At 44.6% G+C, this 15,992-nt stretch overlaps 2 protein-coding genes across 18 annotated transcripts in view; one reads left to right on the top strand and one right to left on the bottom strand.

The window, feature by feature from the left end:
* The window catches only part of LOC138745434 (calcium and integrin-binding protein 1-like), an 82,317-nt gene that overhangs the window by 25,206 nt on the left and 41,119 nt on the right, over positions 1-15,992 (top strand). Inside the window, exon 3 of the mRNA XM_069902463.1 lies at positions 9,164-9,267. The gene's annotated coding sequence lies outside the window, so the exon portion shown is untranslated. The remainder of the gene's footprint in view (positions 1-9,163; positions 9,268-15,992) is intronic.
* The window catches only part of LOC138745431 (tubulin polyglutamylase TTLL13-like), a 47,713-nt gene that overhangs the window by 16,266 nt on the left and 15,455 nt on the right, over positions 1-15,992 (bottom strand). For 16 of the 17 annotated variants that reach the window (XM_069902438.1, XM_069902442.1, XM_069902444.1 and 13 more), the window contains 5 exons: positions 15,406-15,594; positions 12,699-12,867; positions 6,176-6,379; positions 4,751-5,138; positions 1,438-1,690 (listed from right to left, as the gene is read on the bottom strand). In XM_069902438.1, coding sequence (XP_069758539.1) covers positions 1,438-1,690; positions 4,751-5,138; positions 6,176-6,379; positions 12,699-12,867; positions 15,406-15,594 — 1,203 coding nt within the window. Of the gene's footprint in view, positions 1-840; positions 1,044-1,437; positions 1,691-4,750; positions 5,139-6,175; positions 6,380-12,698; positions 12,868-15,405; positions 15,595-15,992 lie in introns of those variants that run through there. The other variant, XM_069902453.1, reaches the window with a different exon arrangement.

The following is a 15,992-nucleotide window of genomic DNA, read 5'->3' as shown; positions in this document are numbered from 1 at the left end:
GCTAGTGAGAAGAGATCAGAAGCCAAAGAAAATGTGGGGATGATTTTAAAAAAAACTTATGATCTCTTTACTTTTAAGGTTCTGTATTTGTATTAACCTGAGTGTGTGAGTGCAGTGACCCCCATCTTTTCCTTTAAGATAATCAGCCACCACAACCATCTTGAGCAGAGAATTTCTAAGATTCTCCATCCTGTGGCTGATGACATTTCTTCTCAAGGCAATGCCTCTATATTAAGACAATGACCCTGGTTCAAGATCTTCCTACCAGGAAGACCGTCATCACTGCATGTACCACACCAAGTGCCATCAACAGCAGTTTATGGTATTTGCCCTGATGGCTTGCTTTTTTCCCCCCCAATTTAAAAGTATTTCTTTGGTTAGATCCCATTTGCCCAATGACTAACCATTCACTGTTTTAGTTTTACCTTCCCCATCTTTCCATTAACCACCTGACTCAGAGTAAATTACGTAGAACAGAAAACACAAGAACTAGGAGCAGGAGTTGGTCATCTGGCCCGTCGAGACTGCTTTGCCATTCAGTGAGATCATGACTGATCTTCACCTACCTGTCTTTCCTACCCCCACCCCCCCCCCCCCCCATATCCCTCAATTCTTCTACTAAGTAAAAATCTATCCAACCTTGTCTTAAATATTATTTACTAGGTCACCTCCACTGTTTCAATGGGCAGTGACTTCCAAAGATTCCCCACCCTCTAGGAAAAGCAGTTCCTCCTCATCGCCGTCCTAAAACTACTCACCTGGATCTAAGGCTATATCCCCTAAATCCAGACTCCCCCACCAATGGGAACAACTTACATACCTCGATCTCATCAAGGCCTTTCATAATTTTTTTATGTTTCTACAAGATCCCCTCTCATTTTTCTAAATGTCAACCAATCCCAGATGACTCAATCTCTCCTCATAGACCAACATTCTCTGGAATCAACCTGGTGAACCTCCTCTTCACCCCTTCCAAAGCCAGTCCATCCTTCATCAAATAAGGAGATCAGTAGCGTTGACCTTTCTTCACATTTAAAGCTAATCTGGAATTAAATTTAATTTTAAGTTTAGGCATGCAGCATGGTAACAGGTTCTCCCATCCCACAAGTCTGTGCGGCTGAAATACCCCAATTAATCTACATCCCCATACTTTTTGAATGATGGGAGGAAACTAGAGCAGCCGGAGGAATCCATGCAGACATGAGGTGGACTTACAAACTCCTTACGGTCAGTGCTGGATTTGTACCCAGGTCACCGGTGCTGCAATAACGTCACACTAACCACTCAGATCATCAAAACTTGTGATCTTGGTTTCACATTTGCTCTCTCAGATGGAGGCAAATCTCAGGCAAGACTTGCGGTTAAACAACAGATGCACATGCATGCATCTCCAAGAGAAGCCCACTCTGAATGACACTTATCAACACTTTCACTTACCTACTGACACCAGTCTGGAACAAGCTCAGGAGATTTGCCCGTCTTGTAAACTGAGTTCGCTGGTTCATGGGAGCTCGAGCTGAGACCACCGTCAGCCTTTCGCTCGAAGGGTTGATTGTATGGATGTTCACATTCCACAGGTTGCTGCCGCTACCATTCATTCGCATTGCATTCGCCGCACTGCTGTGGCCGGTTCCAGAGCCCGACACCACGGCAGTCCCTCGTGGCTCCTTTGATTGTAGAAGAGAGTTTTCTATGCAGAAGGACATTGTAATCAATACATTCCTCTTTACCCACACCTCAGCCCTCTTTATGTCTCTAATTTAGACCTCTAGTTCCCAAGAACTGTTTTTTTCCCCCTCGGGGAGGGATATTAATGTTTGACATTTCTTTCTCACTAAAAAAAAACAGGAGGAGTTGCCAACCCATCAGGATTTCTGATCAATTGGATCGCAGATTCTAGGAATTGTAATGTATTTCATGTTTTGCAGATGTGACCAAGGATAAAATTTACATTTCCAATGATCTCACCCACAGGCAGTTGACAGAAACCATTTATTTCTCCATTTCCACACTAAATTTGTACCCATGAATCTTAGGCAAGTGGCACAGTAATATGGAGGAGTGCTTTATAATCAATGTGTTATACTGTAGTGAATTAAACTAGACAACAAAATTTTGATGCCTGGACATTTTTGAGTGTATTTTATGGATTTAGGGCTGCTGATCAGGAAATTGCCTTAAAACATTCCTATCATGTACTTTTTTTTGATACAACCTATATTTGTGATTTCCTGTCCTATTTTAAGTCTACTTCAAATATCCAAAACCGTGAACTGCAACACGTCATTGAAAATTCATTTTCTGCAATTGCACTTGGACGTCTTCCCTGCTGATCTTGCTGCAGTCAGTGACGAGCATGGCGAAAGGTTTCACCAGGACATTGTGGCCATGGAAATGAAGTATCAGGACAACTCGAATCAATCACTGCTAGCCAACTATTGTTGGACACGGACATGAGAGGCATCAGATGTTGAGTACAAATGAAAATCAGTAACAAAGCATTTGTAGGTCAGTTGAACTAACGAAACGTGTCAGCACCATTATGCGATTAAACTTGCTAAATTCAATAAAAGTTAATTTAATCTTTCTCCAACTTCCTCCGTGATACAGCAAATCTGAAATGATCATGGTCAGCTTGAAGTTGTAAATCATAATCCCCAATTTTTTTTCATGAAGCAAACCTTTTGGAAAAAAATTTGTTGTCCAGTGTTATCAGACCAATGGTCTAAATGGACTTGTCAAGTATGCAGCAATTAGTACACATATCCTCCCCAACTGAACCTAGTGTGAGAAAGTACCAAGCTATTTGACTGATGATGTTGTTAAAAACTAAGGGTGGCTTTGTTATCATCTTGGAGCTATCAATTAGACCCAATAGACCAGAAGTTGAGATTAATAGGCTTTAATCGCTATCAGCTTACAGTCATATCTTACATGCTGTTGGCCCGACTCCAAGGCAGAAGGGGATTGGGCGTCACTGCCTTTATTAAGAATCCTGGAGGGGAGGAGTTACAGTATCAGAGGCAGGCAAACCAGTACAATGCCTGTAATAGAGTTCCACCACAGAGCGCCCATGCACCTTTCAGCACAGGGTCACCAGAAAAGCATCAGGAGCAAGCCCAGCCAAGGCCAACATCATCAGATGACGATTACTCCTTTCGACTCACTAATTGAGGTAAAGGGTGGGATCAGTGAGCAGATAATGAACCGAAGCTTGGAATGGTGGAGGAGAGAACAGACAAAAGGACAGGTGTTACCAATCCTACAATTGAATGGGAAAGCTCTGTAGAAAGGAGAATGGCTGGTGAAGGCCGGGAAAACACAAAGGGAATGCCCTTTTGGAACGCTGAAACAGGAAGGTGGCAGTAGTTGCGAATAATGATCCAATGAAGTGAAGGACTGGGGATTGGTCCACTTGCAAGCAACGAGTTGTTGGAGGAAAAGGAAACTGTGGAGGGAAATGGGCGGCCAACATTTTAGATTGTGGTCCTTCAACTGGATAGAAAGGAGAGATAGCTAGGATGAAGGAAGGGAGAGAACAAGAGCCGGCAAGCGATAGATGAATTCCAGTGAGGGTGGCTTGATTGGAACACAGAACCAGCTGGAAGGTGTGGCATAGCATTGTCCAGGAGTCAAATTTTACATTTAGACATACGGCACAGTAACAGGCCATTTTGGCCCATGAGTCTGTGCCACCCAATTACCCTACACCCTCGGTATGTTTCAAATGGTGGGAGGAAACTGGAGCCCCGGAGAAAATCCACTCAGACATGGGGAGAACGTATAAACTCCTTACAGTCAGTGCGGGATTCAAATCCCGGTTCCGATCACGTTATGCTAGCCCCTATGCTAACTGTGGCACCCCTCAAGTGGGGTGAGTGCAGGGGAAAGAGGAGATGCAGTCAAGGTCCTGAAAAATTATGGTTGAGGGGAAAATTGAAGCTCAGACAGAAGGAAGGCATTTAAGCAAACTGGAGAGTCAAATATCTCAGTGTAAGAGGAACTGGATGAAATAGAATCCTTACCAGTGGGACAAGGAATAATCAGAAAGTTGCTGGATCTTTAGACTTGTAATGGACACGAGGCATGGATGAGTTAATGCCCAGAGATTTTACAGAGCTAAGAAGAAAGGTTAAAAGTCTAATGGCTTGATGTAGTCTACCTGAACTTCAGTGAGACTTTTGATAAGGTCCCACATAGAAAGCTCAAAAGGGGGCTGAAAATTTGATTTGTAGTTGGCTCATAGGTAGACACAAAGCATAACGATTGATGGTTGTTTCAGTGACCAAAAGCCTGTTGTGGAGTTATTCAGTACTTGGTTGCTTTAACTATAATATCTATTAAATGCAGGGACCCATTGCAGTGATTCTCAATTTTTTTCCCCACTCACATTCCACCTTAAGTAATCCCTTATTAACCACAGAGCACCTATCATATAGGATGCCACAGGTGCTCTGTGGTTAATAAGGGATTACTTAAGATGGTATGTGAATGGGGAAAAAAAGGTTGTGAACTACTGTCATGTTGTAAATAAGTTTGGAATGCACTAGCTGGTGGAGGTGGAAACATTATTCACATTTACATAGTACTAGGATGTGTCCGAGAAAGGTTAAAGGCCAAACGCTGGAAGGTGGGATCAGGCTGTGGAGTTCTTTTCTGACCAGTATTAGGAAAATGGCTTGAATGGTAGATTTTCTGTCAGGCGGTGTAACAGTTTGATTGAAAGCAGACAAAAGCATCACTTCCTCACCAGAAATGAGCTTGGCACTCATTGAACGTGGATAAGCTGAGACCATGTTGAGCCGCAACTTCAAGAAGCCAGCAGTCCTCATCACGATGGCTTCCACCGGTGCTGGTAACTGATTGACACCCACCCATGTCGGACCCCTGCGGATGGGGAAACGACTGTGAAGGCTCTGGAGGGTGTGCACATTTCCAAGATCCGGGTTCCCCCTTTGGCTACCGTTGGTGAGTGGTGGGCCTTGAGGAGACGGCAGTGTTGTCGACCAGTTTACCACTGTAGAGTTGAGGACACCCAGCTCGGTTGTGCTATTCTTTCCCATTGAGGTACACGAGCCAATGTATTCCAACTCTTCTGTCAACTGGTTAGGTCGGTGTGGGTTTGGATAAATTAGAGGCTGGGTTAAAAAAAAAATCCAAGATGAGCAATGACTGAAAAAATATCAATTTGCCTTGAAGATAAAAGTTTTGGGTTCCCATACTTGATTTCATTATCCAGGTTAATGTTTTCAAGTTGCCCTGAAGTGGTTCAGGATGCAACACTAAACTGCGAGCCATGTCTGCTCTCTACAGCAAACAAACAATCCCAGTTAGAACTGTGACCCTCTGCTGGTGTCCTGACCATTGTTTTCCCTTTCACCAGTTATAAAGAATGCCTCATTTAGCTCACTGGTGTCTGTGAGATCTCACTGTGTGCACATTAACAGCCAGATTTCCATCACAACATCAGATCAAAGAGTTTTGTGCTGCAAAAGAAAACAAGACTTCATATTTCCATGCTTTTGGTTCTTTCACTTGTAAGGCCAGAATCAATTTCAGCTGTGAACAGGGAATGGGTCCTTATTTTAAATTGAGCTTGGAGCCGGAATACCACAGGACAGTGGAGAATGTTGGCCAAAACTCTTCACAATCATCTTCAAAGGGAGAGTAGAATTGAGCAATGCATGAACCTTGAGCCTGCAATCTGATGATCAAGATGAAACTTGATATCTGCACTCACGTCATCAAGTTTTGTCAAGGAAACAGGGAATTAGCATTCCCTTCAGATATGACAACAAAGGTCAAACACTTTCAATGTTGGCACCTGTAAATGCATCCCATCACTTGAAAGGAATGCAGGAACAGTTTAAATTTCTGGTGGGAACACAAGTCATCAAGGCACTGCCAGAAGGATTATCCACAAATAGAACATTACAGCACAGAAAACAGGCATTTGACCCTTCTAGTCTGTGCTGAACTATTATTCTACCTTGACCCAGCCCTCCATGCCCCTCCCATCCATATATCTGTCCAAATTCTTAAATGTTAGAATTCGCTTCAGATGGCAGCTCATTCCACACTCCCACCCTTCTGAGTGAAGAAGTTCCCCCCCCCCCAAACCTTTCTCCCTTAACCCATGACCTCTGGTTTTCATCCAACATCTTCCACAACTCACTTTATTCAGGTTAGGAGCATGTGAAGGAACAGTTTGATGACTGCCACTGACACCCGGAGAGTTTTTCAAAACTCGATAAACTTGCTCTACGACGCCCAGAGCTCGGAGCAGGTTCTTCCGCTGCAACAGCCCATCAAGTCTCTGGAGCTCCTCTTCATCAATGATGTCCAATGGTTTCATGGTGTCTATGGCCTCCTGGAAAAACTTGCAACAATAAAAGAAAACATTTTGATTACCAAAAAATGCAACTGGAATTCATTAGGAAAAAGGGCATCAATAACCCACGCTTAGAAAAGCTCGTGAATAGATTAGAATACCAGAAATAAGAGCGGGGGTAGGAACTTTGCCATGGCTAATCTTCTACCTCGAACACCAGTTTCCTGTCCTATTTCCATATTCCTGGTCTCCTCCAATATTGACCAGTTCCTAATCGAAGCCCTCCAAGGCAGAGGATTCCACCACTCCACATGAAGAAGTTCTAAAATGGCCTATCCTGATTTTGAGACGGAACCCTCCATCATGGAATCACTTTCCCTACACAGATCTCCAAGAACTCTGTGTTTTTACCAGCTCACCGTTCCATTCCTCCAAATTCCAGCAAACAGAAGCCTCGCCTACCCAGTCGCTCTTCAAAGGTCTTGACGAGTGTCCTGAAGCCAGTTTCAGTGACCTCACCCTCCAGGAAGTTGGATTCAACGGTATATTCAAGCTTCAACTTATTGTCATGTAAAATCAATGCCATATTATGCAAAATTCCTTTTGTCTGCTGCAAGGCAGACAGATTCGCCATCGGCAGAAGTTACAGAGAACGAGAAGCAAAAGGGAGTTCCCCCAGAGTCACTGAGTGTCTGTGAATTCACCTCCAGTGCTCCCACATCCTCCCCAGCCACACAGAGTTCATTCCAAACCATCGGCAACCCAAGCTCCAGATTTGAACCCTTCAGTACCATTGGCACCCTCTCAAATCCCAGTTCCGATACCTGGTACCCCTTCAGTCAGATCTGAGCCAATCCCCAGCAGCCCGACACCTGTGTGGGTTCCTCACCTCGAGCCACCAGCAGCCTGCACCTGCATGGCTCTTTCAGCCACAGAACCCCTCACTGATCTGCTGCCGTGGTCACCATCCCATGGGTGGTGGTCTTCTCAAATGAGGGCTGCTCTCAATTTTCTGGTTCCCTGAGCCAGTCGTCTGCTTCCCCAGAGTCTGCAACCCATCGTGGCCACTGCTGATCATAGGTGCTGCAATCTTGGGCCAGACCCCGCTGTCATCGACTCCATTTACCGACTTTTAATGCCTGCATGGAACTGGCAGCAGTTGGACTGGGAGGGTGAACTCCACAGGAACGCTGTGTCTCCACTTCCCATGGGTCCACACCAGCGGCAGTGCTGCCATTTCAGCAGATCTCGGCTAGGACAGAATTAATTAGCCGGTGGTGTGGGGAGGGGTGTGGAGGGAAAGTCCAACCCCAATCCTAACTTTGAATTGCATTCAGAGTTTCCTGCTGTACAAGAAATGAGGATTGAACTCGCGGCTCCTCCAATTAATTGCCCACATGATGATTGGCATCCGGTCTTCTATCACTCAGCATGAACAAACATCAACTAAAGGGAGGGTTGAGAAGCATTTCAACTTCAACAACAATTTTAATGTGGCCAACACCACAAGGTATATAGAGTTGAAATGCTGACTAATACCTGGCCACAAAGATAGTTCTGTGATGTCTTATAAAAACCAAAGTAAATAGTAAGACTTGCCCTAACGGTGGCAGTACTTTCAGAATTTGCCATGAAATTCAGTGTTTTGCAGTAGCGTCACAGAGCAAACATTATAACATCTTACGACATAACTATAAAAAATAAGAATAAGACAGCGCCTTGGGTTCATTGGTTATTTGAGAATCTGATGGGGGGGGGGGAAAGAAGCCGTCCTTGTGCTGCTAAGTGTTCATCTTCAGGCTCCTGTACCTTTTCCCCCCCTTCCCCCCCCCCCATGGTTGTAGAATGAAGAGGGCAAGGCCTGGGTGGTGGGGGGTCCTCGACGACAGAGGCTGCTTTTTGTGGACGTCCTCGATGGAGTGAAGTCTGGTCACAGGCCGAGTTAACAACCCTCTGAAATTTATTCTTCTCCGGAGACTCTGCACCCGACTTTATACTTTTTCTCGATATCCTGCACTATTTGACTTATTGTCCCTACTCTATCGTCTATTATTGTTATATTGGTTTTTGATATATTCGTATAATAGAGGTATAGGTGCTACAAGACTCATCTCACCAGGTTCAGACACAGTTGGTACCCCTCCACCACCACCAGACTCCTGAACAACAAACTCAGAGGTTCATTTAAAGACTTATTTTACACACTATTTATTATTGAATGTTTTTTATTTGTATGGTGCCATTTGTTTGCACTTTTTTGTTTACATTTAAAAATTTTTTAAATTTAGACATACACCACAGTAACAGGCCCTTTTGGCCTGTGCCACCCAATTGGCCTACAACCCCTAGTATGTTTTGAAGTGAGGGAGGAAAACTGAGCACCCGGAGGAAACCCATGCAGACACGGGAAGAACGTACAAACTCCTCTCAGGCAAGTGGGATTCAAACCCCGGTCCCAGTTGCTGTAACTGTGTGGCATTGACCACTACATTAACTGTGGTGCCCCTTTCTCCCTTTCTTTTAAAAATATACACATCTCTTTTTTGAGCACTTCTTTTGCATTACCAATATTCTGCCTGGCCCGCAGGAAAATGAATCTCAAGGTTGGAGGTGATGTTATGCATACACTCTGACAAATCTGAACTTTGAACCTACTGTACGATTTGGCTAGCCTGGATAGCACACAAAGTAAAGCTTTTTACTGCGTCTCATACACTGACAAACAATTTATTAAGTATTGCAACAACAAATTAAGGAAATATGTTTATTACAGTTCTGTTTTTCTTACATTATGGTAACTGTGACCATTTATCATCTATCTTTTGTATTCAGTGATGTTCATTATAAAGCAGTTATTGACCAAGGCATACTCTTAAGGAGCTTGTGACTAATGACCAGGACAGAAGATCAACTGAGATCCCATCTGCAGATTCCAGGTAAGGACTACTTGACTTGTTGGTACAATGGTGAGGTGAGAACTTGTGAAGGGTGGTGCTTGTGAAGGTTGCTCTCTTCCTGGAATTTACCTCAAATTGTACCATGCCGGTTGGAAGTGGATGTCTACTTTCCTTCAGAATTCATGGTGAGACATCTTTGACAGGCCTTCCATACTGTGTTTGTGAAAGGAAAGAAGTTTTCTTTCCATGGTTGGATTCAAGTTGTTCACCAAGATGCTCCTTAACCTCACACCCTTTTTGGATTGACAGTGCACCAGCACACGTCTCCACATCTGCAGACATACCTCTGTGGCTGGCTATTCAACCCATGCAGAGCACCACAGGAAGAGCCATTGGAGAGAGTAATGGCACATGTGACAATGTGGCCTGTAGAGGATGCTCCTTGTCCACATTTTGTACAGGATCCAGAGGCCAAGTAGGATTTAGAGCTTGTTTCTCCACCTTTCTCTTCCACCACCCCCCCCCCCCCCCACCCCACACACCACCTTAACTAATCCCTTACTAATCCTGGAGCAGCTGTGCATAGAGTGTCAGAGGTGCTCGGTGGTTACTTAAGGTGGTTCGTGAGTGGAAAGAAAAAGGCTAAGAACCACATATTTAGTAGAATAATGGACCAGAGGCTGGCATCAGTAGGTGACAATGCAACTTGGAAAGGATATTATAGATTAAAGTGAGCCCACAAGCTTGCATGGGTCCGGAATGTTTGTACATTTTCCACTACATTTACATTCATTGGGTTTCACAGGGAAATGTATTATATTCCCGTTCAACATCCAAAATGCATCATGTTTCCCTTCCATCTGCCATTGCTCCATCAAATTTTCCAGCTGATCAATAAAGACACCCCTTCACAATCTCCAACTCCACACATTTTTTTTATGTCATCTACAAACTTGTGAATCATGCTTTTGACATTCACATCCAAATTGTTGATGTATATCAGCCATTCTCAACAGGGACCTAACACCCCACCCTCCGAGGCCACAGCGCACTCAATGCTTTGGATTTCGTGTCCCTATTTTCAGGGATGACCAAGCTGTGCCCCTGTTTTCCGGGATTGGTTTATACCCAACTATCAGCTGGTTCATACTGGTGTCTGTACCGTAGTTTACCCACAGATCCAGTCCAGAGTATGAATGGTTGAAATCCAAATGGTTAAGGCGGGCCACGGACTGAAATCAATTTATTTTTGAAATAAATGTAGTCAGCAGGAGGGAAGTACGGAAGAAACCGACTAAACTTGACTACTTCACAGGGAAGGGGGCCCATAAACTTTGAGCAGAGTCCATAGCCAAAAATTGGTCAAGAACGGCTGAAGTATACCACAGACATCAAGGGTCCCAACACCACACCCTCTTCCTCTTGACACCAGGCAAATTTTGGGTCCAATTGTCCAGTTTTCCTTGGACTAACCTTTTGAATCAAACAATCATCTGGAACGTTTTCAAAAACTCCAAGTAGACTATGTATAACACAATATTCCAGTACAGTAGAGGCCCTTTGGCCCACAATGTTGTGCTGACCTGCAAGTACCTTCCCAGATAAACTAAACCCTCCATAGTCATTAATCCTCCAAAGTAAAACCCCCAGCATCCAGCACTTATGAGGATTGAGAGATGCCAGATAAATGAATTTGCTGGTTGCTTGAGATTGCATGTTGCATGAACTGACTGCTAGAAATGCCAATTTTAAACCCGTAGTTTTTAATCTATTTATTCCTCTCGATTTTTTTTGCCAGTTGCTTGAATTCCGGATAACTTGGATTTTACTTTATTTTCTTTTATCCATGGGACTATCTAAAAGTCTCTTAAATGCCCCTATTGTTTCAGCCTCCACCACTATCCCTGGCAAGGTATGCCATGCACCCACAACTCTTAAAAAAAACACAAAAAAAAAAATCTTACCTCTGACGTCTACACTTGATCTTAGCCAAAAGGCCAAGAAGCAATACCCCTGATGTCTCCCTTAAAACTTTCATCTCTTCACTTTGCACAAATGTCTTCTGGTATTTGCTATTCCTGCCCTGGGAAAAAAACCACTGGCAGTCCACATCTATGCCTCTCAGAATCTTGTAGGCTGCCATTAAGCCACCTCTCATCCTTTGTTCCAAGGAGAAAAGCCCCAACTCTGCTAACCTTGGCTCAGACGACATTTTCCAATCCAGGCAACATTCCAGTAAATCCACCTTCCACATCTTTCCTGTAATATCCACTGCACTTCCCTCAGCAATATAATTAGTTTCCTCTTCAATCAAATTATCAAGAAAGAATTCTGTGAACAAAGCCAAGATGATTAGACCTCATCAATTGCCAGCTTTCCAAGTGAAAAGTCCTGTCTCTGTTAACTGGCTCCTGCTCCACTTAAATAGCAGGAACCATAATTGCAAATCTCCAGCCATCTCATACCTCACCCACAGCAAAGCACAAATCTCCGTCAGGGCCACTATACCTGCAGACTGCAAAGTTCTCTCATTACAAAGATGCAAAGTCAGGTCAGATTTATTGTCATCTGATTGTACAAGTAATACCCAACTAAAAGGTGTTCTCCAATCCTCGGTGCAAAAAGGCAGACATACAACCAGATATAACACACAGGCAAACAATACATTTCCAGGGCAAGTATTCATCTAAACAAATAAATATTGTTTTGTGCACGAGAGTCTCAGGTGGTGAGTGGGAGCAGTTCCTTTGGTCATCCAGCATTCTCACTACCCGTGGGAAGAAGCTGTTCCTCAGCCTGGTGGTGCTGGCTCTGATCCTCCTGGATCTCTTCTCCGATGGGAGCAGCCGAAAGATGCTGTGTGCAGGGTGACTGTGTATCCTCTTCATTCAACAATCCCATGTTGATAGTCGGGGGGGGGGGGGGGGGGGTGGGGGGATGGGGAAAAAGACTCCATTGATCCTCTCTGCCACTCTTATGGTCCTGTGGATTGACCTCCGATCCATTTCTCTGCAGCAACCGAAACACAGTGATGCAGCCAGTTACGACGCTCTCGATAGAGCTTCCATAGAAGGTTGACATAATGGTGGGCAGTAGGCTTGACAGCCTTAGTCTTCCCAGGAGGTGCAGTCACTGTTGCGCCTTCCTGACAAATGAGATGTTGAGTGTCAAAGAGGAATTGGAATGGGAAAAAATTGCCTGAGTATCATCTCTAATTATTTCTCCTTTATCATAACCTGTCTATTCCCATTCCAACCATTATCAGATGATACCCTACTCCGTTAATTTTAACATAACGTAGATGGTAAATTTGACAGAGGATCTTCCATGAAGAAATGTGCATGCTCTTCCAGATTAGTGCACAGAACTCATCTGGATCTCGACATGGTCTACACTTAAAATTCTCAGTTTAGGTTCTCTGAAGAGTGTAATAGAGCAAAACAAAAAAAAGTTACAATAAAAATTGGTACCTCTTTCCTGAAAGATAAGCAACGATTGTGCTTCCTGGCGATGCTGTCCACTGCAGGAGCCTCACCGCCCGACTCCCCATGCAGGTGGACATCCTTGGGTTCCTTCACTTTCTTCCCCTTTGCCAACTCCTTTGGTTCATTCTTCTGGCGAATCTCTTCCAGTTGCTGCCTGATCGTAAAAAACCAGATAACTAATTAATTGGTGTTCAGCCAACACACTCCATTTCCCTCTGCATATCTCTCACAATCCCACGGGCAATCTCATACAAAATCTCCGACCCCAGGCAGCCTGGGCAGAGCTCAAAGTCTACATTCCCCGATGAGAAGTGGGAGGATGGGGGCAGGGGGGTTGCAGTGAAAGGGTAAGACAAAGATTCCTGCCTCTGGCATGTCTTATGAGGCAAGGTTAGCATGAGCGAGGGTTTTTCTCTTTGGAGCAAAGATGCATGAGAGGTGACTTAATGGAGGTTTACAAGATTATGAGAGGCATGGATAGTGTGGACAGCCAGCACCTTTTCCCCAGGGAAAAGAGTACCAAACAAAAGAGGACATTTGTTCAAGATGAGGGGAGGAAAGTTTAGGGGAAGTTTTTTTTAATATATATATATATATATATATAAATACACAGAGTAGTGGGTGGCTGGAAAGTATTGTCAGGGGTGGAGGTTGGTACAATAGGGACATAAAATAGTCATAAAGTGTTATGAATGCGAGGTAGGTAAGGTTTAGATTGTTGAGTAGGTTTTAAAATATACCATATACATGCATGTAATCATCAAATTTTGTAACCAAATTCTAGCATAAAATTTATGGAGGGTCAACTATTATACGCATACTACTTTTGACTGCGGGGTGCCTGTGTTTGGGGTGTTGGGAGCTCAGATGGGTGGCCAGCCCGGACCGGAAGGCAAGTCCACGGTCAGGGCATTGGGAACTCCAGTGGGTGGGAAGCTGGGGCCAAAAACTTTGCCGAGGGGGATGTGTCGACTTTTACACGTGATATGGAAAATACAGATTTTGGGGCCAAAAATAGTGGGGGTCAGCTTTTACATGGTATCGACTATTACTCCCATATATATGGTGGGTAAGCACAATACTGTGGGCTGAAGGGCCAGTACTGTGCTGTTCTATGACTCCAGGAGCAGATAATAGGCCTCCACAGACATGGTGCATGTAAAGGAGTAAGCTCAGAGGACCTACTACTTCACAGCTGAAGAACCAGTGAGTGAAGGAGCAACAATGCAGGCAAAATCCCAGAGAGGAACTGATCTCAACAGAACTGAACTCCAGAGGGAGAGGAGAGAAATCAATGGAAGCATTAAGGTCACACTAAGCAATTAACGCCAGTTCCCTTGCAACAGACGCTGTTCTGACCTGCTGAGCATTTTCTTCTTTTATTTCAGACATCCAGCATGTGCATATTTTTGCATTGTCTCATTGAGCTGACTTAAATTTCCTAAATTTTATATTTAGGCGTTCAGCACGGTCACAGGCTCTTTCAGCCCACGAGCCCGTGCCACCCAACTACATCCAATTGACCTGCACCCTTGCTATGCTTTTGAATGGTGGGAGGAAACTGGAGAACCCTGGGGAAAACCCACAGACACGGGAGAACGTACAACTTCCTTACAGACAGCGCTGGATTTGACCACCGGTACCGATCGGTGGCACTGTGGCTACGCCAACTGTGCCACCCAAAGAGCATTGGTACCCAATTTTACATGAAAATGTATAATTCTGTGGACACTACAGCAAGATGTTGTGAACGTGGAAATACACAAGATCGGATTCTATTTATTGCCATGTTATAAAACAAAAATGCATTTACATGAAATTGTCTCGTCTGCATAAAAAGTCACCCATTAGCAATCCCCTTACATTTGGAAAACGAGAAGCAAACGAGAGTGCTTAGAGTTACCCACACCCATGGATTCACTTCCAGTGGACACGCACAAGACTGCAGTTCAGTCCAAACCATCGGCAACCTGAGCCCAACCAACACAATCAGGAAGCCTTCAGCACCCAGGGCCCTTTGGGAACCCCTCTTGCTCTCACCCTCTCAAATCCCAGTTCCAATACTTGGTTCTCATGAGAATCTCCAGCAGGCCGCAGCCTTGAGAGTCTTACGAGCTCGTGTTGCCAACAGCTCACTGCCCATGTCCCCTTCAGCTGCAGAGCGCCTTGCTGGTCCACCACCCTCCCTGCACTGGGGCCCCACGCCAGCTCACTGCTCCCCCTGAACCTGCAACTTCTCAAGGCCACCATCTTGGGCACGGTCCCCATGGCCGCAGGATTTTAAATAAAACATCGTTAATTCCTTTAACAGACTGTTTAAAGCCTGTACAGAGTCATCAAAAGTTGGACTGGACAGTAGGACCCTTCGGATCTCCCATCCCCCTGGTCTGCACCAGCGCTGCTGTTGGGTGGTGAGCAAAGGTATGGAGTGGAAGATTATGTTAATGATTAAGGTGCACAACCAATGCTCAGGGATGATGGCAAGTGTTAAACATCATTTTAGGTTGTACTTCAGCCTAAAATACAATTAAAACTCCATCATCCCCAAATAGGGATCTAAACCTCACCACAGTTTCAGCTACTGTGACATTTGTTAATACTGAACAATGCTCACAGATTCTCGGTGCCTGCCGCCCCAGCCCCTGGCACCCGCACCGTGCACTCGGCACCCCAGCAAGCACCTCACACGTACCTGGCGCATTCTTCCCTTGCTCTGGAAGCGACTGTCTCCTGGAAAAGTGATCCACTTTGTTTAAAAAAATCGTCATATTTCTCGGAGTCAGGCAGCGGGTAAATCAAATGGAAACCTCCCAGGTGGTCCTTCTCGTATTTCTGCACCTGCTCAAGCCAGGCTGATTGGTAGTGTTCATATTGCTCCCGTCTGTGCAGGTAACAGATGGAGAGAAAAAGAAATCAGGAGGTAGAAAGAGATTTGAAAAATCTTTAGAGTCAGGGTCTAACAGCACAGAACAGGCCCTTTGGCCCATAGAGACCTTAATACACATCTCTACTGCCCCCATGCAGATCTTCTACCTGCAGAGCTCTCCCCGCCCCTCCCCAACGCAGGCTTTCATAAACACAACAGTTCATGGTAGTGTTTTTAAAAACCAGTTTACCATTTGCCACGTGGACAAGTTATAGGATAAGGTGCTGAACAATGTAAAGTTAGTTATTGGCATTTGCAACCCATAAATAACAGTACAATTTGCTTTAATGCCTCGAGGATGGAAGGTAAATTGTCTTACTCCTAGATCATCAACAAATCTGCTCAAAACTTCA

The sequence above is a fragment of the Narcine bancroftii genome, chromosome 11 (genome assembly GCF_036971445.1).
Source record: "Narcine bancroftii isolate sNarBan1 chromosome 11, sNarBan1.hap1, whole genome shotgun sequence".
Taxonomy (NCBI): domain Eukaryota; kingdom Metazoa; phylum Chordata; class Chondrichthyes; order Torpediniformes; family Narcinidae; genus Narcine; species Narcine bancroftii.
This window is presented reverse-complemented; position numbering and strand designations above follow the sequence as displayed.